At 45.9% G+C, this 24,994-nt stretch overlaps 1 protein-coding gene across 7 annotated transcripts in view; it reads left to right on the top strand.

The window, feature by feature from the left end:
- CSMD2 (CUB and Sushi multiple domains 2) overlaps window positions 1-24,994 on the top strand; it is a 620,269-nt gene that overhangs the window by 525,331 nt on the left and 69,944 nt on the right. For all 7 annotated transcript variants that reach the window (XR_012512371.1, XR_012512370.1, XR_012512369.1 and 4 more), the window contains 8 exons: window positions 1,315-1,524; window positions 7,146-7,334; window positions 10,059-10,236; window positions 11,589-11,734; window positions 16,765-16,845; window positions 17,291-17,404; window positions 20,293-20,481; window positions 23,216-23,362. Coding sequence is in view for 3 of the 7 variants with exons in the window: in XM_074380476.1 (XP_074236577.1) it covers window positions 1,315-1,524; window positions 7,146-7,334; window positions 10,059-10,236; window positions 11,589-11,734; window positions 16,765-16,845; window positions 17,291-17,404; window positions 20,293-20,481; window positions 23,216-23,362 (1,254 nt within the window). In the remaining 4 variants the exon portion in view is untranslated. The remainder of the gene's footprint in view (window positions 1-1,314; window positions 1,525-7,145; window positions 7,335-10,058; window positions 10,237-11,588; window positions 11,735-16,764; window positions 16,846-17,290; window positions 17,405-20,292; window positions 20,482-23,215; window positions 23,363-24,994) is intronic.

Below are 24,994 nucleotides of genomic sequence, written 5' to 3'. Positions count from 1 at the left end.
TATTTTTGTATATCAACACGGATAGACCTTGAAAACCACAATATTATGTAAAATAAAGAATGTGTGTACAGTATAGTATCATTTATGCAAATGTTTAAAACGCATAAACCCAGATACATATTTAAGATTCCAAAACAATGAACTGGAAGGATATCTTCCAAATTCATGTGTTCGCTTCTGTGGAGGGAAGGAGGGGAATGGGACAGGGCAGGAGATGAAAGGTCTTCAATGTTAAATGTCCAGTCATTTTATTCTTTAAATGATCAGATGCAAAAAAAAAAAAATTACACTAATGTGCTTATTCTGAGCTAATTAGATAATACAGATGAGCAAATTTTAAAAATAAAAATCCATCTATAATCTCATCGTGCAGCGATAATCAGTAATGGCTTAGTCCTCTGCCATTACCACGTAAGCCTCGGGAAGACAAGGACCTTCTCCATCCTGCTCATCATATACAATGTCTAGCACAGCCCTGATGTCCAGCAAATGCCCAGCAAATATTCTCAGCAAGCAAATCAATATTCTTCTACATTTTATAATACAAGAATTAGAATTGTATCCATCATACTACTTTGTCATCTGATTTTTACAATTAGCAATACAGCATGGGCCTTTTCCTATGCTCAGTAAATACATTTCTTCAACAACATTTTCCATAGTGACCTTATTTTAAAAAATCTTATTAGTAAACAAACATCAATGTTTCCAGTTTCGTTCTTGGAAGAGTATATTAAAACATACATTAAGAACTTAATTAGATGTATTTAACCTGTCAGGTCACTAGAAGGTCTTGATTAACTCACTAAGATCCTAAAGTGTAAACTTCATTTGGCTTCTTTGTGGAACTGAGGGGACAGTGTATACTTCTAAGCCTTAGAAGATTATCATAAGAGTTCTAGAAAACAGCAGTATTGAAGATCATGTCTTTTGATTAAATATGGGCAGTGTTGTTTTTAAATAAAAAGTTTAGTCTAGCAAAACTATATGCTGATATTGGACATATGAATCATACATTAGAACAAGTGTTGATCCTGAACTTTGTTTTCAACAAAATAAAATGAACTCCAGTGGAGCTCTGAAATGACTGATGCCTTTATTTTTGAATGAATAATACACGTTTAAGTTCAGCCCTGTCGAAGATGAGAGACTTGGCTGGACTGGCAATTCCCAAAGCCTGTTCTGAAAGCCTTGGCTGGGTGGGAAATCAGTAGCAGGGACTCACGGCTTTGGCAGGAGTTGCTTTCATGAGGCAGCACACTTGAGGCAGGATTATGTTGCTTTGGGCACTGTCTGCCTCTGTCTTGCTCCCAGGAGCTCACATCCAGTTCCTGAACTTCTCCACCGAGCCCAACCACGACTTCATAGAAATCCGGAACGGCCCCTATGAGACCAGCCGCATGATGGGAAGATTCAGTGGAAGCGAGCTTCCGAGCTCCCTCCTCTCCACGTCCCACGAGACCACCGTGTATTTCCACAGCGACCACTCCCAGAACCGGCCAGGATTCAAGCTGGAGTATCAGGGTAAGGACAAGGAGCACCGCATTCACTTCTCTTTCTATCCCCATCTTTTGCCCCAACCAACCACCTTCCCAGCCTTCCATGTGTGGGGAAGACAGAAGAACAGAAGAGGTGAGTCGGGGTGGCAGGCCCAGCCAGGGAAGCTTCCTTTTGGTGGCAGATCTCTCCAGCCCCCAAGGCCATCTAACCCCATTTGACAGTTTAAGTTCTCCCACAGCCTTTTCAACAGTGGCAGGCCCAACGACACCCTCTGAGGCTCCCACTCTGTACAGCTTTCCCTGGGCAAGTGGCCCATCTGTGCCTTCTCAGGCATCCCCAGGTGTCCGGCCAGTCATGCCCCCTCAGGCTTGATGAACTGAATTACTTCAGTCATCAGCATCCTGCATGTCAAGCCCAATTACTCTCAGCAAAGCTATTCCTATGACAGGATGGAGGATTCTAGTAACAGGCCCAAGCGTACCTCTAAGACTTGCCTAAGGGGCAGGTTTTCCTGTGAGGCCCAACCACACTCACCACAGCGCCGCCTCCCTGAGGTGGAATTCCGTGACAGGCCCCGCTCCTTCTGGGACATTCCCTGGGAAGAGCCCCATCTACACTCAGGTTCCCCTGTGTCAGGGGCCATCCATCACCTGTGAATGTGGAGATTGTGCCCAACCTATGCAGCTGTACATGGTGTTCCAGAGCAAGCCCAACTTCTCCCTTGGATGCTTCCCTTATTGTGACTGACTGAAGCATTTGTTCTAACCCCTTCCCCAGATTCTTCTACTGAATTTTAAAAAATATTTTTAGATTTTTTTCCCAATACTAATTCATGTTTATGAAAAAAAATCTAAACACTATAGATAATTTTGTGAACATATTGTTAGCTCTGGCTGCTGTAACAAAATACCATAAGCCAAGTGGCTTATAAACAGAAATTTATTTCTAACAGTTCTGAGGGCTGGGAAGTCCAAGATCACAGTGCCAGCAGATTCCATGTCTGGTGAAGGCCCTCTTTCTCATTCATAGATAGCGTCTTCTCACTGTGTCCTCACGTGGTGGAAAGGGCAAAGGAGCTCTCTCAGGCCTCATTTATAAGGGAACTAATCCTATTTATGAGGGTGGGCCACCAAAAGCCCTGCCTCCAAATACCCTCACATTGAGGATGAGGTTTCAACATAGGAATTTGAGAGGACAGAAATATTCAGGCCCTAACACCTATCATAGAAAGTCAAAATCCTCCCATAATCCCACCCTATCACTACCCTATACAAAGACACACAATTCAATATATATTTCAACAATTCAATATGTATTCCCCCATTTTTCAGTATACACATTGCTATAGCTATATTTTTAGCCAAAATTGGATCATACTAGAGTTTTCCAATTTTGTTTTTTAAAGTTAATTTTTAATTACACTAACAATTTCTAAACATATTTATCTTGTTTTAAAAAAGAAAAGAAATAAAACCTTTTAAGTAAGGGCAAAGCTCTCTTTATCTGTAGCCTCCAAACCCAGGATTATTCTCCAGAAACAGCTGCTGTTGTTTAGGTATGACCTTTCCAGGCCTGGATGTAGATATGCTACATGTACCTGTGAAAAATGTGTAACATTTTGTACAATTTTTTGGCCATGTTTTTTATGTACATAGTACCATCCTTTATGCAGCTTTCTGAGACTTGACTTCTCCATGGTACGGATGGAGCTCCTTCCTTGCCAGAGAAGACTACTGATGGGGGACTGGGCTTATCATTTAGGGAAAGCCCTAAAGGGCATCCACGAGGTGGGTGCAACTGAATCAGTTCTGCAGGAGACTTCAGGCTTCCGGGGTCTGTCTCAGGGAAAACTTTGGTGATTGTGGCTGGGCTTGTCACCTAGCGGGAGCCTCATGAGAAGCTGGGCCGTGCACCTAGACAGAGCCACTTCACTGGGGTTAGCACAGCTGACACACCCAGGGAAGCTGTGTCCAGGCTCATCACAGAGGCCAGCCTCGCCCAAGGATGTCTGTGTCTATCATGTGGGAGATGTGTACCTTTCAAACAGGTCATGACACATCAGATGGCCGTGATGTCACAGGATGGACTTGGTCCCAAATATGTCCTCTCAGAGACAGATACAATGCCTTCCCCCAGAGCTTTCTGGCATATTAGTTTGTCAGGGCTGCCATAAGAAAGCTGGGTGACTAAAACAACAGAAAATTATTGTCCAAAGGCTCTGGAGCTCCAAGTTCAAGATCTGGGTGTCAGCAGAGTTCGTTCCTTCTTAGGCTCGTGAGGGAGACTCTGTCCAGGCCCTTCCCGGCTTCTGATGTCTCATGGGAATCTTGGCATTACCCAGCTCTTACAAGTATCACCCCGACCTCTGGCTTCATCTTCACATGGTGCTCTTCTTGTGCCTCTGTCTCCAAATCCCCACTTTCTATAAAGACACCAGTCCTATTGGATCAGAGCCCGCCCTAGTGACCTCATTTTAACTTCCATAAGTTTGGTAAAGATCCTATTTATTTCCAATAAGGTCATATTCACAAGGAGTGGAGTCTTGAGCACATGAATTTCGGGAGACATGTTTCAGCCCCTCGCACTCCTGCCAGGCCCAAGTGCTCTCTCTATGTTTATAGAGAGGGAACTTCCCTCTCTGTAAACATAAGGAATGATGATGCCACCATTGTGCCAGGGACAGCTGCCCTGGGCCCATGCCGTGCATGGTGCCTTCACCCGAGACAACAGGCACAGCCCTGCCACTGAGTACCTGTGATGCAACCAGCCACTTGCCATGCTCCCCATGTGATGAGCCCACTTGTCCTTGTAAAGATTGTCCCTGTGTGGCCATGTCAGATTCTCCATTGACTCCCCCAACAGAAAAGGCCTAACTGCCCCCTCAGAGGCCTGGCCTGGGGCTTATTCTCTCTGCTCTCCCAGCCCCTACCTTTGGAAATGCCCCCACTCCAGCCACCCTGCACAAGGGGCCCAGGTGTCCCCCTGAGGCTTCCCAGACAACAAGCTAATGTTCTGGGCTAGCGTCCCTCCCTGGGATGGGCCTGTCTCTCCCGCTGAGACCTCACAGCCTCCAGAGTCCCAGTCCTCCTCTGAGGACTTTACCTATGTAAGGAGGCCAGGGGACAGCGAGTTGCCTTCAGACACCCAGCTCCTCCACCAGGAGTTGGCCCAACGTGTAAGACACGTGGCAACATCCAGCAGGGCTTCCACCCTGTAATTGGCCCCTCCTTCCACAAGCATGTGACCTTCAGGACTCGCCTGGATTTTCCCCATCAGTCCCAGGCCCAGCTACTCACCCAGCGTTCACCTGTCTGCCACAGTCCCAAGGACTCCGGTGGAGCCACACGTGGCACCGGGGCACCTGCTCCTTTTAGACTTGGACTCCACCTCTATTAAGGTTTCATGTTTGGGGCGATCCCAACCTCTCGGGCTAGGCTGTCTCTAGGGCCAGAGGCCTAAGTACTCCCACAGAGGCCTCATCATTTGTGATAGGCCCCAATCATTCTCCCTGACCATAAACCCACACTCTGCATTTACACCTTCCTCTGCCCTATGGAGCTGACCTTGTAAGCAAGCTCTGACCACTCTCCCCTGATTTATCCTCTGGGGAAAGACCCAGCTTTATAAACCAGCCATTTGTCCCCACTGAGGCTGTTACTGTCAGACAGACCCAGCTCTCCATGGCCCCTCAACTGTCCTTAGAAATCCAATGCTTTACTCTTTCTCAAAATTACTCCAACTGACATTCTGCACTTCTTGTGCTAGGGTCTTCCCTTCTGTCTTCGAGTAAAGAGTCCCATCAAGTTGTTAGTGGCAGCATAGAGAGCTCCTAGCCAGGCCTCCCAGTCTGACGTTCTCAATGTGTTCCAGCACAGGTTCTCACGAGGGTTCTATTTATAAAGAACTTAGCAAAATGACCAAGACATACGATTGTCCCCCAAATGCTAGGCATCATCATTATTAATGTTTTAATATAATGGCATTTTGGTTAGAATTGTGTCTACCTGATTATGGCACTCTGTTTGGAAGTGTGTTCCCACTGTCACCAGGTATGCCTCTTTAGAGCAGAGCCACCTGCTCCCCCTGAGGAGTCCTTCTTTGGAGAAGTTCATGCTTCCTTCTCTTAGGGTTTATTTCTGCCTTATATGCCCAACCTATCCCTTTGAAGCTTCTTCCAGGGGAACAGGATCTGAGATTTTTCCCAGTGTCGAGGTACTCTCACTGAGAGGAGAGGTACTCTCACTGAAGTGTCTTTTTGAAGAACCCAGATCCTTCCACAGGAGATGATTCCTGTAGGAGAAGCTGAGCTGCTCTCATTAAGGCTGTTCCTGGCTTCTCACACACAGTCACTCCCTTCATTCTTTCCTCATCTCTGGGTCTACATGGTTACCCTGGACCTTTCTTTAAAGACCCAACCCATCCCATTTGGTTGCCTCCCTGGGCAAAAGGCCCCCTGCTTCTGCTAAGACTTTCATTGCCAAATGGCCCAAACCCCCACGACGCAGGCCCAGGTCTATCCTGGGGCTGGGCAACCGTCCCACCCATGTGGCTGCTCGGTTTTGGGTCACCCAATTACCTCGATGATTTCCCAGCAATACCTGCCCAGTTCCTCCCCTGAGACTTCCCTGTGGGGTACTCAATGGAAGCATATAACACAGCCACGATCACCGTGTCAGTGCTCAGGAAATGTTAGCTTCAAGATGTGCATTATTGATGTTTTTATGATGTATGAGAAACACGTCTACTTCCAAGGAGCATCCATCTGGTCTCAACTACTTCCACTGAGAACCTCCACAGTAGGAACATTCTGTCTCCTCCCACTGCCAATTTCCTAAGTGGAGAGGGCCCAATTACTCATGAAGGCTGTTCTGTGTTCTGTGTACCCAATTAAGCAAAGGCCTTGCTCAGGAATCCCTCCAAGGCCTCTCCCTGATGGACTGGCCTCAGCTGCTTCCATGGAGGCATCTCCTGTAGAGTCAGGCCACCCACTCTCATGGAAGCAGCTTCCCTGCTCTTTGGAAGGACTTGCTTTATGAGTCACACATCCCTTAGCCCAGCTACTCCCTCTGAAAAGCTTCTCTCCTTGCCACAGATTTTACTTACTCCTACAAGATTTCTTCCTTTCTGAGAGGTTCTGATCTCTCAGAGTTGGAAAGAACCAACTCAATTTCTCCCTTTTCAACTCCTCCCTTCACTGCTTCCTATGCCTGGGATCTTGATCCTGGTTGTGAAGGTTCAATGAGATACACAGCATGAAAGGAGCTAGGCCAGGGCCTGACCCCCATTGGCGTTCAGTGAATAGAGGTTCAGTAAAGCAATGTCTTCCTTGAGCCTTCTTTTCCTATGGAAAAGGAAAAGAGCCTTCTTTTCCTACTAATAATAGATACTATTTACTGAGCTTTCACCATGTGCCAATACTGTACAAAGTATGTGCTATCCTACTTGGTCCTCAATATAATCATTCTATACACAGGAGAACTGAGGTGTACAGAAGGTGAATTACTTACCCAAAGCCAACAACTTGTACATGACAAAGGTCTGTTTGAGTCCAAGCCTTGACGCTTCACCACTCTGCTCTCTGCCACTCCTGTATTCTGGTCAGAGACAACAAAGAGAACAAAATCTTTTCTCCTGATCTTTTCCAGCCTATGAACTTCAAGAGTGCCCAGACCCAGAGCCCTTTGCCAATGGCATTGTGAGGGGAGCTGGCTACAACGTGGGACAATCAGTGACCTTCGAGTGCCTCCCAGGGTATCAATTGACTGGCCACCCTGTCCTCACTTGTCAACATGGCACCAACCGGAACTGGGACCATCCCCTGCCCAAGTGTGAAGGTGTGTACCTCCCTCATCCCCAGTGGTTTTTCCTGCGGTGATCATGGGCAATCCCATATTCCACCTGCCTGCCCTGTGGGATCTCCAGGGCTGGAAGTCCAGACCAACTGTGGCCTATCCCGTTTTCACATGGATGTAGTCCAGCCTAGCCAGGGAGAGGGTCCTGGCAACAGGGCTCTGGGCCAGCATTAGAGAGCATCTGGAGGAGATGTGGGCCACAGCCAAGGGAAAGATACACCCAGCCCTTGGGAAGATCTGCCCTGACAGGCTGGAGGACCCTCATTCGAAGGGAAGGCTCTGTGTGAGAGAGTGGGAGCCCAGAGGTGAGCTAAGGGGTAGAGAAGTCAAGTTAATCCAGGCAACCGGCCCAAAGGAAGAAGAGAATGAAGCCTCTTTCTAAGAACTCCCTTGCTCCCCTCTTCAGCTTCCCTCTCCCCGCTCCATTATACTCTCCTTCTTCACAGGCTGTAGGCACCTGAGTTGATCTGTCAGGGAGCTGGAGGTGGCACATTCTTGGGTCTTCCTTACCCAGAAACGGGATGGAAGGTGACCAAGAGCTTGTGCTGCCTCCACCTTCATCTGCACACTTCCGTTCCATTTTCCTTGCCCTTTCATTCTGGCAGCCCAGCATTTTCCTGGAGGAATTTCCTGGAGGAGGAAGGAATTTGTCTTGAAAAAAGAAGGTTTGCAAGGGCAACAATCCAGGAAAGAGTGTCCCAGCTCTGGGATCAAATCACCCCAGGCTGCAACTCAGACCCCTTTGCCTCTCTGAGCTTCAGGTTCTTCCTCAGTAAAATGGGACTTCTCAATCTCTATTTCACAGGAGTTGGAGGACTTCACAGATGGCTAGCTCTCAGACTCAAACTCTAAGTTTAACTCTCGATGGAAAGAGGGACCTTGTTTGCGAAACTGAGCCATTCTGGTGTTGGAATGTAAAACCGTGATTTCTAAAACTGTCATAGCCTCAGTTCATTTTTCATATTTTCAGAGCTCTGCTGTGCATAACCAGTGGGTCATTCTGCAGTTGTTGGCCCATAACGTGCTGTGCAACAAGCCTCATCGTGGGCGTTCTTCCCTTCTTACGCCTTGTTTTTCTTTTTATGGCATCATGGGAGAGAAAAAAGAGCAGCGCTTTCTCAGTCTGCTAGCTTGAGCCAGAAGCTCTTCTTCCTCCCCAGAAGCCTCCTTCCCTCGGCTCTTCACTCTCTTGATTTCCCCCATGTCCCTTATGGCAAACTACAAGCCCCTTAATATAGCACACATGACCCTTAGGTTAGGGGCTAGTCCCTGCTGGCTTCCCGTATTCTCCACTCTCATAGATTTTATGTTCCACCTAAGCTGAAATTCTTTGTTTTTCCAGTGTGCCATGTGTTCTTGCCTCTGGGTCTTAGCATATGTTGTCCTTTCTCATACAGCATTCTCCTTTCTTACCTTGCCTACTTAGCCCTAGTCATCCCTTAGGTCTGAGTATAAATGTCAATTCTACCAGGATTCCTTCGTTACTCTTACAAAACCAGATGCAGGGCTCCCCCAAGCACCCTCTGGCATTCACAATGATAACATGGTCCAGCCTGTGCTACAGATGCTGGTGTATTTGGCTGTGTCCCAGCTGTGTGCATGCCTGGGACAGAACTGAAGTACCCTGCTCCTCACTGTCTCCCAGGCCATGCCTGGCACCCACGAGATATTCAGCTTATGTAGGAGGGATGGCGTGTGCCTCCATACCACTTTCAGGATGTACCTGCGTTCGTTCACAGGACCCCTGGCCTCTGCTTGCAGTCTGTTGGGATTCTCTCTCCTCAGCCTGGTCTGCCCCATCCAGATGTCTGTTTGATGCCCCATGTCAGCTAAAACACTCATTATTCTGGACCATGGTGTTTGGGATTTTTGTCCACCATTCCTGTCTATTCTCCTCCCCAGTGATTGACTCTGAATACCATGGAGATATCAAGGTTTCTTCATCCTCCTGCCTGAGGCCTAAATCAGTGAGACTAAAATTGAGTGTTGCTTTTAGGGAACAGGAAGATAAGGAGAGAGGGTCATATCTATGTAGCAAATATCTCCTCTTGATCTGGGGCCTCAGCTGAACATGTTACCTGCGTTGTTGCACCTCCTCACCACCACAATCCTATGGGGGAGGTATTCTTAGTCCCATTTTACAGGTGAGGAAATGGAGACTCAGAGAGGCTACATATCTAAGAGTATCTAAGAGTATCTGCTCAATAAATGGTTCAGCTATGATTTGAATCCAACCTTAGCCTCACCACAGGAACCCTCGAAGTCTAGACCACAAATACCACTCTAGAAAGAGCAAATCAAAGAGAAGGAAAGAAAAATTTTGTTTCTTAGCTCTTCCCAGCAAAAGCACTGCAGATTTTGACCCTAACATCTACTTCCCCCCATATCTGGGAAGGGAGAGAGGACAGCTTCAGTGCTTCCATTCATCTTGGCAGTTCTCTTCCTAAGAAAGAAAAAGAGGAAGGCTGAGGCAGGCCCACAGAGGGGTCTGCAGTAAAGATTGAGAGCCAGCCGGGGTGTGCTGTGTGGGGATTGGTGGGTAGAACCAGGTGCAGCCATCCTCAGCTTGGCTTCCCCTCCCGAATGCCACCCGACATCCCTGACAGGATGATTGCTTCTAGGAGCTGTGAGTTCCTTAGGAAGGCATCTCAATTCTCAGGTGGGTACTGAGGCCCTGCACTTATGTTTGTGTTCCCTCCCTGGCAGTCCCCTGTGGCGGGAACATCACTTCTTCCAACGGCACCGTGTACTCCCCAGGGTTCCCTAGCCCATACTCCAGCTCCCAGGACTGTGTCTGGTTGATCACCGTGCCCATTGGCCATGGCATCCGCCTCAACCTCAGCCTGCTGCAGACAGAGCCTTCCGGAGATTTCATCACCATCTGGTAGGCCAGTTGCCATGTCAACAGCCAATTAGAAAACAGCATTTGTGGGGTCCTATACTGGGTTACCAGTCAGTTACCTATTGGTTTAGAAAAACCAAGAGCTGATTGGTTTTAAAGGCTGTTGGCCTCCTGGGTTTCAAATAAACATAGTGGAATGGAGTTCAGCTGCAATTGGCCATTATGGCTCCTTGAAGGGAGAGGAATGGGAGGACAGTGGCTCCCAACCTACAGTCCTGCCAGGGTCAGGGAAAGTACCAATGAGTGTGTTAAGGGCAGTAGGTGTGGGTACACAGACTTGCCTAAGTATTTCCAGATTTCAAATCAACATTCCACATGCACCAGGGCTAAGCCTCCCAAACTAATGGAAGAGATTTGAGGTGGAATTTTGTGATGTCCTGTTGGTCACTTGGTGCTGAGCCAGCACTTTCCAGCAGAACTTTCTGCAGTGATGGAAATGTTCTATGTCTATGCTGCCCAAAATGGTAGCCACTGGCTACAGAGTACTTGGATATGACTGAGGATCTGATTTTTAAATGTTATTTAATCTTAATAATTTAAATGTAAATAGCCATGTGTGGCTGGCAGTGACTGAATTGCACAGCTCAGCTTTGAGTTATATAGTTATATATTAGTTAATTTTAAATTGGGAATACAGATTAACATTTGATATGTGCCATTTCCTGGACAGTTTCTTTCCAAACCACTGGATTTCTGGAAGAGCATTTAATTTTAAAATTCCTTTGTTTGGTGTTATTACTGCCATTCTGGGAATCATCAGGGGTTAGGAAAATTCTTTTCCAAAGTTCCCAGGGCTTGGATAACTGCAACCAGACTGACCTGGGTTAATTTCCAACATGATTTCCAAGCAGTGGCTAGGAATAGGCAGGAGGGGTTAGATAAGGTTTCAGGGAAGAAAGCCTTTGCCCCAAAAGGCATTGTGAGTATACTCTTTGCTTGGAAGACAAGGAAATGGAGCCGGTGTGCATAGCAGCAGGTTTCTACACCAGTTTCTCAGCCCTGTCCTACCTAGAGCTTCCCCAGAGTGAGAGAACCTGTGTTAAGACTCACACCCTTGCTCCATGGAGCCTGAATCTCCCCAGGAGCCCATTGAGCTGGTGAAGAATCAGGTGAATGAGGAATCAGTGTGAGCATTACCAGTTCTATCAACTATGTTGGGAGACCAAGTTGGGAATGGTTGGGCAAGGTGTTTAGGGCATGGTGTGGGGACGTGTTAGTGCAAAAAGAATCATGGCCCCCCACTCCAGGTCTGTCTTAAGGCCACTGACGGTACCAAGTGGAACAGGCAGCCATGGTGACTAGTGGCATGCCAGGATCTTGTTTCCCACATACAGGGATGGGCCACAGCAAACAGCACCACGGCTCGGAGTCTTCACCCGGAGCATGGCCAAGAAAACAGTGCACAGCTCATCCAACCAGGTCCTGCTCAAGTTCCACTGCGATGCAGCCACAGGGGGGATCTTCGCCATAGCTTTCTCTGGTCAGTATGGAAGCCTGGCCTGGTGGGAGAGACCAGGCTTTCAAGTCAAGGCTGAGCTTGACTCCTGGCTCCACGATGTGCAAGTCACGTGACACTGAGTGAGTTCTGTAACCTCTTGGAGCCTCAGTGTCTTCAGAGTTATGAGAATTAAATATATTAGCCTATGTGAGAGCTCTCAGTATGGGGTTGTGTAAATGCAAGTTTTCCTCCTATTCCACACTGCCAAGGCAGAGAGGCACAGGATCCCAATCCTTGGTGTCAAGTCCACTCATTCACATCAACTCACTGGCTGGGTCGTCCCTCTACCTGTGCCCCAGCTTGTCCCTTAGCACTTTCTAGCAGGTTCTCCCTCTCCAAAGGGATCTAGGGCCTCTGCTAACCTCTCAAGGAGCACAGTGTTTTTGTGCACAAATGAAGGCACTGTGATTTCAGGTAGGAAGAGTATGAACAATTCAGGGCAGGCATGTTTTATTGGCAGCCTATTTTCTTCTATGAGTCCCAAGTTAGGGATCTGGGCATTTCCTCATTTTTGTTATGGAGGAATTGCAGAGAGAAACTTATAGAATGTTCTCTGTGGACTTGTGCCCATCTATGGAATGATGTACACGTTTGCAGCTTACAGATCATTGCAGATATTTGAACCAGAAATCAGGAAAGCTGAATTTTATTCCCAGCTCCACCTTGGGCCAGGTATGTGAAACCTTGCAGAGGTCCCTTCCTCACATGAGACCCCGATTTCTTCACCTATAGGGATTACAGCCTTGGAGTTTGTGACCTACGAGAATTCTTTCAGGTAGTAAGGCAAATCTAACCCCCATTTTACAAATGAAGAAATGGGGCAGAGGAAGGCTCAAGTACTTGCCCAAAACCATGTGGATAGAACTTGGAACAGAACCCAGCCCCCTCAGTATCTGCTCTGGAGTGTTATTACACTATGCATGCTCTTGCAGAAACACATTAAGACTGTGAAAAAGGTAGTGAAAGAAACAGAAAGAGACAGAGAGAAATAAGAATGTAAAAAGCCTAAGCAGCTGTGACTGCCATTCCCAGGAGCTATCATCCAGGGTGAGTGCAGTGTGAGAATGAGACTCCGCCCTCTCCATCTGCTCAGTTCCCATGCCCCTCTTGTTGGGCACACCTGTCCTTCCACTATCAAGACACAGGCTTTAAGGTTCTGTCATTTTGACTTGTGACTTTCCCATAGAGTACTAGATTGTGGACTTCAGAGTCACAGACAGGTTCAAACCTTGGCTGTGACACATACAAACTACGTAACTTTGTCATTTTGCCTTTCTGAGCCTCAATTTTATTATGCACAAAATAAGAATGATGAGTACGTAACCTAACGGAGTTAAATGAAATGATGTTCGGAAATCCTTCGCTCCAGGCACAGAGTATAAAAGGTGCTCAATCAATTTATAGTTTCAATAATCATCCTTGTCATGATTATTTTTATTATATTTAGATATTGGCAGGCTCGGTGTGAAGTTACCCTGGTGCTAGGCTGGGTCTCTTGTTCCTGTTCCTGAGCCCTCACCTGTACCAGAACCAGGTAAAAGAGGCTCAGTGAGAACCTATCTCTAAAAAGAAAAGAAAAAGAATCATTCCTGTAGAATACAATTCATTGATTTAGAGAAATGTTTATTTTATATTGTTCAGGGCAAAAAAGCAGGTGATTTTTAAAACTCAGATGCTGGTGTCAACAGAAAATGCAGTGATTATGGACTGCACCCTGTATCACACTCACCACTCCTTTTGAAGTTCTTGGAAAAGAGATACAGACAAGGAATGATGGCTAGGGAAGGCATTTCAATATTAGCTGGGCATGGACCCCAGATTCAAAAGCAGAGCCCTGAGTCTTTTGGTAAGCTCAAATGAACCTTATGAACTCACATTTTTTTCTAAGCTAATTTGGTTTTTAAAGCTTCAAATGAGGCCAGGCGCAGTGACTCACAGCTGTAACCCCGGCACTTTGGGAGGCCGAGGCGGGTGGATCACCTGAGGCCAGGGGTTCGAGATCCACCTGACCAACATGGAGAAATCCCATCTCTACTAAAAATACAAAAATTAGGCAGTCATCGTGGCGGACACCTGTATCCCCAACTACTCGGGAGGCTGAGACAGGGGAATTGCTTGAACCCAGGAGGCAGAGGTTGTGGTGAGCCGAGATCACGCCATTGCACTCCAGCCTGGGCAACAGAGACTCTGTCTCAAAATAAAATTTAAGTAAATAATGCTTCAAATGCAAGTCCAATCCAGCATACTCAGCAGCTTGAGGAAGAACGTTCCCCGGAAGACCACAGGGACCATAGCTCTCAATAGCTGCTGATGAGCCAACTGCTGCTTAAAGCAACTGCCCCTGCTGCCCACCAGTTAACATGGTCACACACCAGCATCCGGCTAAGCTCTCTCAACGCCTCACCCTCTTCCCCCCAGGGGAAGAAGGAGAGTATTCACAAAATGAAATGGAGGAGTCAGCCTTGAATGTCCCCTGTCCTAAAGTTCTGTAGCAATAACATGGTAAATATGGTGGGATACCATCAATGTGGTAAGAGTGTGTGTGTGTGGTGGGAAGCAGGGAGAGTATGTCTGTAAAAGACCCAAGGTCCTACAGCAAAGTTTTTGAAATGCTTATGCCTAGATGGTGGGAATTCTGGGAATTTTTGTTCTGTTGCTTTTTAGTATCCCATAAGCTTCCTACAGTAAAATGAAATTTGTAATTTTATGGCCAGGCACAGTGACTCATACCTGTAATCCTGGCACTTAGGGAGGCCAAGATGGGAGGATCACTTGAGCCCAGTAGTTTGAGATCAGCCTGGGCAATATAGTGAAATTCCATCTCTACCAAAAATTTTTTTTTAATTAGCTAGGCGTGTTGGCATGAACCTGTAGTCCCAGCTACTTGGGAGGTAGAGGTGAGAAGATAGCTTGAGCCCAGGAGGTCAAGGCTGCAGTGAGCCTTGATTGTGCCACTGTACTAGTCTGGGTGACAGAGCAAGACCTCGCAAAAATAAATAAATAAATAAATAAAGTAGTTTTAAAATGTAATGGAAAATCACCCCAATCAAAATAGTAATCACAAAATATTAAGTACCCAGGCTGTATTTAATTGGGGATATGTTTTTATTCATTTTTTTCCTAGAAAAGTTTAGTATGCCTTAGAAGTTTTAAAGATAAGTATGATGCAGAGAATGGAAGGCACAAATGTTTTTTAACTTATTAAGAAAAAGTATAGTTGGCTACATAAAAATGTAATACTTCTACAAATCAAGAGTGCTGTAAATAAAACTAAGCAAATGATAAACTGGGAAAATATAATTAACTGTCTAACATCAACCTTGAATATTCCTAGAGTTCTTCAAATTTATAGGAAAAAATAGGGGCAAAGAAGGTCTTTCATAGCTAGACCTTTCTGTCTAGAGTTTTGTAATGTCTCAAGCTGCGAGGTGTCACAGTGCACAGGATATTTACGGTGCAGTATGCAATGCACAGAGGCACTGTTTTGTCACACCATATTGCTGGGTGATCATGAAGTGATGTTTTAAGTATTTAACTTTTAACATAATGGCTTATTGCATATAGTTAGGTATTTTACTTTGTCTTAATTACTTTTTGGATTTTGGGTGGAAGTACAACACAGTATAATTTTTTTTCCCACTTAAAATAATGGGATATAGGCTCCTAGTGAATATCTTTACACGGAATGTTTGATTTCCAGGAAGGGATTACTGACATTCAGCAGATGTCTATACTTTCAAAAGGGTCATGTACTTGAATCCTATCTAGTTAAAAAAGAAAAAGAAAAAAAACATAAAAGATGCATGTATAAAAAGGATTTCATTGCAGTTTTATTTTAAATTGCAAAACTTTGGAAACCTAAATGGTTAACAGGGTGTCTGTTAAATACATTCTAGTAAATCTGTGTGATTAAATCCTATGAAGTCATTTCAATCATATTTTTGAAAACATTTAATTATATGGGAAAATTCTTGCAATATAATAGCAAGTGTCCAAGGATCAACAGAAGGTGTATAACATATGATGCAAGTTTTGTAAAAGAAAACTATTTATATATGCAGGGAATAAATACTCCAAGAACTTAATGTAATTGCTTAACAGTGGTTGTCTCTGAGAGGGCAATGGATGAGTTTTTCTTCCTATTGTTCTCAGAGAAGACCTCAAATTTTCTTTAATGATAATATATTATATTTGTATTTATTAAAGAACACTTTTTTAAAAAACTATAGCAGGGATTGGGGTGACTGGAAATACCAACAAGAGTAACAGCAGCAGGGGCAGCAACAGCAGCTAACGCTTGTGTAGCACCTGACTCTGGGCCAGGTAATAAAAACCAAGTTATGAGCCCACACTGAACTTTGCCTTGGTAAGCAGCATCCTGCCTCTAGCATCATCCAGTATCTGCCCATAGGGATGAATTCCAGTCTAGGAAATTTGTGAAGCCAGAAGTGTCTGTCAAAAATCAGAAGAGTCAGCTTATTAGCCGACTCCAGTGGGTACTCACAGAAGCCACATGCAGTATGTAGAGGTCAAGTGGTGGGAAGAATACAGGGTTTGGGAGCAGCCAGACCTGGATTCAAATCCTGCCCGTGCCACTTAATTCCTGTGTGACCTTGAGGAACTTACTTCACCTTTCTGAATCTCACTTGCTCACGAGTAGAGTAAGAGCGCCTCACAGCATGGTCAGATGTTGTGAGGGTTAGAGTGGCAGCCTGTAAAACACCTAATATCCACAAGACGCTCAGAAAATACTCCTCTCCCACTCTTCTGTGACGGTGATGGTGTCACTGACTTCTTAGATTGTCCTTCCTTTGTTATTATTAATTTCAATAAGGATGGCAGAAGATAAGCAAAAATGACTTGGCTAAACTTACCCCGTTTACACATAAATACTCATGAATATCTATGTGTGAATAAATGAGGGATGAGGAAGTGAAGAATTGAACAAATGAATGACAGCGTACCTAGAGAACGATGATCTTACCCTGACTTGCCTGCTTTTCCCTTTTCAGCTTATCCACTCACCAAATGCCCTCCTCCCACCATCCTCCCCAATGCCGAAGTCGTCACAGAGAATGAAGAATTCAACATAGGTACCACCTCCCAAACCTGGGGAAGGAAGGGAAGGTGGCAGTGGGAGCTGTGGACAGTGGAGCTCATCCCTCATTCCTGTCCATGGAGAGAGAAACAGTAGGCCCTGTGCCGGAGGGGTCTGTCAGCTGAGTTTGCACCCAAAATAAAATCAAAAGGGGAGCCAGAAAAAAGTTTTCTTCTGTGATTCAAGTCAGCATCTTTTTGAGAAATAAATCCATGCAAGATAATATAAAATGCCCTGGAATATGAAACAGTCCTAGGCTCAGGCAAGGCTGAGCTGTGAGATGGGAGCAGGTGCCTGGGCCATTTGATGGGAGCTGAGCTAGTTATTTAAGTCTGAACACAATATGACCTGCCTCTGATTATCACCCAGAAGTGGATTCAGGCCCATCTGCCCTGTCCAAACTTCTGAAGGGAGTCCTCATGTTAGTCGTTCTTTGACAGGTGACATCGTACGCTACAGATGCCTCCCTGGCTTTACCTTAGTGGGGAATGAAATCCTGACCTGCAAACTCGGCACTTACCTGCAGTTTGAAGGCCCACCGCCAATATGTGAAGGTAATTACATGGAGCTGCATCCGTATGGGGCCTAGAAGTTCCTCCCAAAGCCTGTGTTTTGCTTCTCTTTCTATTCCTAGTTTTCAGCTCAGGCACTACCCCATAACATGAAAAGTCTCTTGATAAATGTCTGATGAATGAATGAGTGCCTGAGGAATGAGTGAGCAATCACTCGAGATAGGTTCTTTGCCCTCTTCTGATGTCTGAACCTGTGAATTGGCCACAGTGGCCACATTTATTTCCATCTTCCTTTTTTTCTTTTCTGGGAATTTCTTGGAATTGCATACTGAGCAATGGAAGCAGGAAGTCCCTCCCTGGGCCTTCAGGGAAGGGCAGGCTCACACACCAACCCTGCCTTACTGGTGCTCAGATGCACACAAGGTCCTGTGTGCCAAGCCAGGCAACTGAGAGAGCACAGCAGTCTTTATTCCAGTGTACTACACCTTGACAGAAACGAATTTGCTTCACCTAGCCACCCCAACTAAGATCAAAACATACTCTCCACTCATCAGGCATCTGACCTAAGGCAAGGTACCTGATTGTGTTGCCCTCAATCTTCCCTTCTGTAATGGTAGTACTTATGCCATGGGGTTATTCAATGGATTAATAACATAAAGCAGGTTAGAATGATGCCTGGCATGTGTAATTGTTCTATGTTTGCTGTTAATATTATCGCTAGCACCCCCCGTGACTACTGTTTCTAGAACTACTGCTGCCTGCAAATATTCAGTAGCCTGTGGGGAAGCAGGTCAGCCTTTGCCCCACCCCTGGGAAAGCAAGAGTAGGAAGCACCTGCAATATGTACTGTCCGTAAGGAAGAGCAGACCTGGTAGAGGCAGGAGTGGACCACAAGACCTAAGAACTTAAATATCATCACATCTCAGTGCACTGTACTGGTCATCGGATTAGTGAAATCCGGAGCATGTCAAAAGCTAAGCGAGTCTCCTCCTAGAAGACATTTGTTTTCCTTCTCTTCTTAAAATTAAAAAGGAAGCTCTGTCAGGAAAAGTCAGTGAGTACCTTTCAAAGCTACCTGGGAAGAATCCTGGATGAGTCCTGTGAAATTCTGGGCCACAGCAAGACTCTGTCTAGGAGCCCGGCCCCAGTGCTGAATACCAAGCCCCACTTCTCTGAAGGCAGAGGTGAGATGGGTGGACAGCCCATGGCAGTCTTCTACCCAAAATAGCATTACCTGAGATTGTAATTTAGAGATTAACTTTTGACCTTGCAGTTCCAGAAACTCCCTTATACCAGTGCCCCAGAATCCAGCAAACCTAGGAAGCCTGTCTAAAGGCACATCTATTGCAAAACACCAATTTCTCCATGTACAGTGATTGGAATATAACTATCATCAATGCACACCTTTGTAATGAAAGAACAATGTATTGAAGAAGTTGATTTAGTCCTCAGAACTTTGCTTTGGCATCAGCATCAAGCAAATGGAGGTGGATGGTCCTGAAATTGCTTTTATGCTGTGATGCTTGCCTGTGCTCCAGGACGGAGCACCTCCTCAGTGCTTGAGAAGGGCCTCTCTGAACCAGCAGCTTCCCTCCCACTCATGAGGATAACAAAAAACCCAATCCTGCTCCTCCAGGTCCTCCTTTTCTAAGTTCCAAGCTCAATGCCTTCTTTAGAATTACATGTTTTTTTTCTTTAGCTATGTTAATACTACTAATTAGGCCACAGCCAAGTTCTGAGACCCTTTCTGTTCAAGGTGCAGTTATCATTATTCTCTCTACAGTTTATGGAAGCACTATGTTGCATGCTTTACATATATTATTTCAAAAAAAAAAATTTTTTGAGATGGAGTCTCACTCTGTCACCAGGCTAGAGTGTCCCACTTCTCTGAAGGTGGTGGGGCTCTCCAGCCTGGCGACACAGCGAGACAGAGTCGTGCAATCTCGGCTCACTGCAACCTCCACCTCCCAGGTTCAAGCAATTCTCCTGCTTCAGGCTCGCTGGCAGCTGGGACTACAGGCGCACACCACCATGCCCAGCTTATTGTTGTATTTTTAGTAGAGACAGGGTTTCACCATTTGGCCAGGATTGTCTCAATCTCTTGAGCTTCTGATCTACCCACCTTGGCCTCCCAAAGTGTTGGGATTACAGGCATGAGCCACCACTTCTGGCCTGTAATATTTTATATAATGCTCACAACAATCTTGTAAGGTCTGTGCTATCTCTGTGTTGGAGATGGAGAAGCCATCATGCAGAGAGGAGATAATTTGTTGAAGACCACACCAGTAGTAAGTAGCAGAGGTGGGCTATAAATCTAGGTGTATTTGACTCAAAATCCCATGTACTTACCTCTGCCTTTACAGTACCATCTTTGTTGAAACAAAACCCATTTTATAGGTTATCTCCTTTGGATTTGGGGATGCCTTACTATTGTCCATATGTATGTTTCATCCTTCCCTGCTCAAAACCAGGTAGTAGAACCCACAACTTAGCTAGGAAGTAACTCCAACCAACTGGCCAAGCCCAAGTCCAAGAAATACGGCAATATCAACACAGGGTCTAAGGCAGGCGTCCCCAAACTATGGCCCACGGGCCACATGCGGCCCCCTGAGGCCATTTATCCGGCCCCCCGCCGCACTTCAGGAAGGGGCACCTCTTTCATTGGTGGTCAGTGAGAGGAGCACAGTATGTGGCGGCCCTCCAACGGTCTGAGGGACAGTGAACTGGCCCCCTGTGTAAAAAGTTTGGGGACGCCTGGTCTAAGGCCACCTCTTGGCATGGAGCAGTACAGTGTTGGATGTGGGACCTTATGTGAATGTGCTCAAATACCGATTTTCTAAAGATTGCCTTTTGTATTGGGAAAAGCAAATGTGTTTGCCATAGTTCCATCTCCACCTGATGTTACCTGGTGTTCTCTTTCTTTCTCCAAGTGCACTGCCCAACAAATGAGCTTCTGACAGACTCCACAGGTGTGATCTTGAGCCAGAGCTACCCTGGAAGCTATCCTCAGTTCCAGACCTGCTCCTGGCTGGTGAGAGTGGAGCCCGACTATAACATCTCCCTCACAGTGGAGTACTTCCTCAGTGAGAAGCAGTATGATGAGTTTGAGATTTTTGATGGTAAGTCGGTCAAATGCTGCATAGATCTCTGCTGCAGAAAGCATGGACTTGCTCCAGCACCCTAGGAGTCTGTGCTGCAGTTTTCCTATCAGGGCTTGCCAGAAGCTCCACAGGATGTCCTTCCCTACCACAGCATCCCCAAGGCCATGGGACCAGAGGGGTGGCATGGCCCAAGCAGCAGGGCTGCTTGTATTACAACTTGAACCTGTTACCGAGCCTTTTCTTACTCCAGCTCCCACTCAAAGTCATTCCTGTTAATGTCAACAGATAAATGGGTCATAGCAGTATTCCCAAGTGAAGAGTGTGCTTCCTCCAAAACCCAGAGATCTACCAAACATTGTGCTGCTTCTTTGGCTTTAAGAGAGAAAAGGTACAATAATTTGCTCTTTAATTTGGAGGGAATGTCTCAGCATGCTTCAGACCACTGGACCCTAAAAACTTAACAGCAGACTTGGTAGGATTTCTCTCTTGCCCTCTGGAGCACATGTGTCCTGCAATGGCATCTTGCCAAAGCACTAACTGTCCCTTCTCACTCATCAGAGCCAATTAATATGATGTCCTCAATAGAGTGAACCAATATGTTATATTCTGCAAGATGTCCAGATGGTCAACATCCCTTTATACTCTATTCTAACAGAGAACAAGAGAAGTAACACAGCTCTGGGGGAAACCATGAATGTATACTGTTGTATGCCTCATGTGAATGTAAACTGCTTCTGATGCTCCTGTCTGAAGGGTATGGAAAAGACTACATGGCCAGATCAACAGCTGCATTCCATGTATCTAAGGCTGTGTTAATCAGTTCTAAAAGATATGCACTTTATACAGCTGCTACAATTGAGGCTCCTACATGGTTAAGTGTGTTCTGTGAGACAGACCTGGGCCAGGACTCCATTTATTCCCAACCCCAGTCTTCATACACCCGTCCTGTGACAGGGTAGCTGTGATACTGCTTTGGGCCTCCCCTCCATCAGCATCAATTAACATCCTGTATCCAGAAGTCTTTGATATATCTGAACATTCCCTTTTCTATAATATTCAGTTTTCTGAGTAAACAGTATTAGGTCTTTTGGGGAAAGAACTGTAGGAACAACTGCTATATACAATTGTTGTCATTGTGCAGGGTTTTTTTTCATAGGGACCCGGCCTCTTGGGAAATGAAACCTGGCTTAAGTCTGCAAACTGGGCAAAGGATTGCACCTTTCCACTGGGGGCAGCTTTTCTCACCCTGCGGCTATCTACTGATGATCTATTTTGTTCATATAGTCATAGTTGTTTTGGCTGCTCTTTTGGGCTTCTTATTTACCTTACCCTTAGGAACATCATGTTCTTTGAGCCATCTTTGTAGATCCTGTAGGCCAGGCCCTCACAGCTGCCATTCCAACCTCGCTTTCCATTGTAGTAATTATGCCAACTTTGCTTCTGACTGTTATGTAATTCCACTGGCCTCCGTGTTCTAGGACCTTCTCATCCTCATTACTGCTAGGGAGCCCAGCATCTCTTCCCATCAGTTTTTGACCCACAGGAGATATCCATTAATTACTCAGCAATGCTGGTACTCACCCACTCCAGGAAGGCTGGAGCTCCTCACCTCCTGATTGCTTTAGTAAATGGTGCGTCCTCCAGGTCTTCCTGAGAACTGTGGTCAGCTAGTGGGTGCTCTGCTCTTACACAGTAGTCCTAGCCCAGCATGCCACTTCTCTGAGCCTTTCCCTTTACAGCTGGCCATGGCAATTCTGGTGGCTCTTTGTTTAATATGATCCATTACTTTTCCCAAGCTTCTAAGAGCTCTCTCAGTGGCATAGTAGAGGCATCACCCAGGGCCTTTCCCAGGGGGATAAATCCTGTGTTATGGATTATCCAGCTTCTGCTCCCCTTCAACCAGACCCCTGGGGATACAATCCCAGGCACTTAAGGTAAGACGAAAGAAGAGGGGGGGTCTTTCTCAAAGAGCCTTCAAAAGCAATATATTAGGGAGCTCTTACTTATGACTCAGACATGACATTTTCCTCTAGCTTTATTACTATATATTCATTCTATAAATATTTTTTCTATATGGCAGGTACTGAGGATTTTTGTTTGTTTGTTTGTTTGTTTGGAGACAGAGTTTTGCTCTGTTGCCCAGGCTAGAGTGCAGTGGTGCAGTCTTAGCTCACTGCAACCTCCGCTTCCTGGGTTCAAGCAATTCTCGTGCCTTAGACTACCCAGTAGCTGGGACTACAGGCATGCAACCACCATACCCAACTAATTTTGTCTTTTTTTTTTTAGTAGAGGTGGAGTCTTACTATGTTGCCCAAGCTGGTCTCAAACGATCCACCTGCCTCAGCCTCCCAAAGTGCCGGGATTACAAGCATGAGCCCACCGCACCCAGCCTGAGCTTTTTTTAATACACCAAGAGAAGTAGGGTGGCCAAGTGAAAGAAGTTCCCAGTTTGAAAACCAGCTCTTCCCTTAACCAGCTATTTGACCTTGGTCAGGTCTCAAAGTGCAAATCAATTTCATCTTACCTGCCAGCTCCTATAGGTAGGCAGGGACTTCCTAGAGCACTGCTTTAGAGCGAGGCTCAGGAGAAAAGCACCTTGAGCAATGCCTGTGGATGCAGAGAGAGGAATGCAAGTACAGATGATTTTGCTGACTCTGAACAGGTCACCCCACCCTCTGAGCCCTGAGGTCTTCCCTGGAGGCTCCCTGTGATGGCTCTGATGGTCTGTAATCCTGAGTCCTTCTCACCCCAGGTCCCTCCGGACAGAGTCCTCTGCTAAAAGCCCTCAGTGGAAATTACTCAGCTCCCCTGATTTTCACCAGCTCAAGCAACTCTGTGTACCTGCGCTGGTCATCTGATCACGCCTACAATCGGAAGGGCTTTAAGATTCGATATTCAGGTGAGTAAAAAAAAAAAAAAAAACAAAAAAAACCGCACAAGTAAGCCATCTGCCCTCTCTTTATCAAAGCTTCAAGCTCCTTGTGAAGACTGGCCAGCTGTTCCCCTCCTCTAAATCTCCCTCACCTGAAGCTAAGTGGTCTTTGCTATTTCCCTATCACCTATTCTTCTATTTTATTCCCCTCTTTTAACCTCTTCCCTCCCTTGTACAACCAGCCTGTGTCTTCAGGATAAGTTTAACTATTATATATGATCTGATAATGCCTAACAGTGATCCTGTCCCTTTAGGAAAGTTAGGAAATGCTAACTTTAAGTCTCCTTAAAACTAAAAAGCCCTAAAGCATGGATTTCTGACTGGCAGACGTTAAGCAGGCAGCAAAGGATGGGCTATATTTCAAGGCCAGGTACCTTCCTTCTGCTCTTCAAGCTGTATCTTATAAACAGAATCAGATCAAAAGACCAGGCCAGCCCAAAGGCTGACCCAGGGAACAATCTATAAGGACTGAAAAAATATTCCTCGGAATATAATGAGATGGAGAAAATTGAATTTATCTGATCTCCTGTGGTGGGAATTACTGTCTGTGGTTGGAAGAAAACTTCACAAGCTGCTTGATACCCACTTTGAAGGGGGGTGAGTTCAGTGAACTGCTGGCTGGGTTCCGCAAGCTTGGAGACAGAAATGAATTACTTAAGACCATGAGTGGTTCCACCACACAGTAGTTCCCTTTCAGCACTCTTTCTCCCCTGGCTACCTTTGGCCTACATTCCAAGCAAATGATGGACAAATTTCTAAAGAATCTTGGTTGGGGGCCAGGTGTGGTGGCTCACACCTATGACACCAGGACTTTGGGAGGCCAAGGCAGGTGGATCACCTGAGGTCAGGAGTTTGAGACTAGCCTGACCAACATGGTGAAACCACGTCTCTACTAAAAATACAAAAATTAGCCGGGCATGGTGGCATGTACTTGTAATCTCAGCTAGTTGGAAGGCTGAGGCAGGAGAATCGCTTGAACCCGGGAGGCAGAGGTTGTAGTGAGCCCAGATCACGCCATTGCACTCCAGCCTGGCAACAAGAGTGAAACTCCAAATCAAAAATAAATTAAAAAAAAAAGAATCTTGGTTGGAAGGGATGTCAAATTATAACTGGCCTGAAGTCCCTCTTGCCACAGTCCATCTTCATGGGTCTCCTGCTTGCAAGACCAGCCCATACTCAGAGGGTGAACAGTCTTAAAGAATGCCTGGGTGTGGTTTTCAGGGAAAAGCCAACCAGAGGAAGCTGAGGGTGCCTGGGAAGAGATGAGTCTTTATTGTCTCAGAGCCCATATCCTCTGCAGAATCTGTCCAACCTCTCCTTTCCCTGGTGCACAGAGGAGTAGTCTGGGCAGCTGCAACAACTGTGTGCCCCAGCATCAGTGACCAGCTCTCTCACTCACTAGCTATGGGATTATTAGGCATGGCACTTAACCACTTCAGGCCTCAGTGTCCATAGGATGAAAAAGAAACCTTAAGGTGCCTCTCAAGGATGACTCAGGATGAGTACCTGGCAGCTGCTCACTCAAACAGGAAATATAGCAGTTTAGTACCATCTTACTATGCTGTTTGCTAAATTAGGCACTGAACACTATGAAGGAAT

Source organism: Saimiri boliviensis, chromosome 11 (assembly GCF_048565385.1).
Source record: "Saimiri boliviensis isolate mSaiBol1 chromosome 11, mSaiBol1.pri, whole genome shotgun sequence".
Classification (NCBI taxonomy): Eukaryota; Metazoa; Chordata; class Mammalia; order Primates; family Cebidae; genus Saimiri; species Saimiri boliviensis.
Note: the sequence above shows the minus strand (reverse complement) of the source record. Positions and strands in the feature narration are given on the sequence as shown.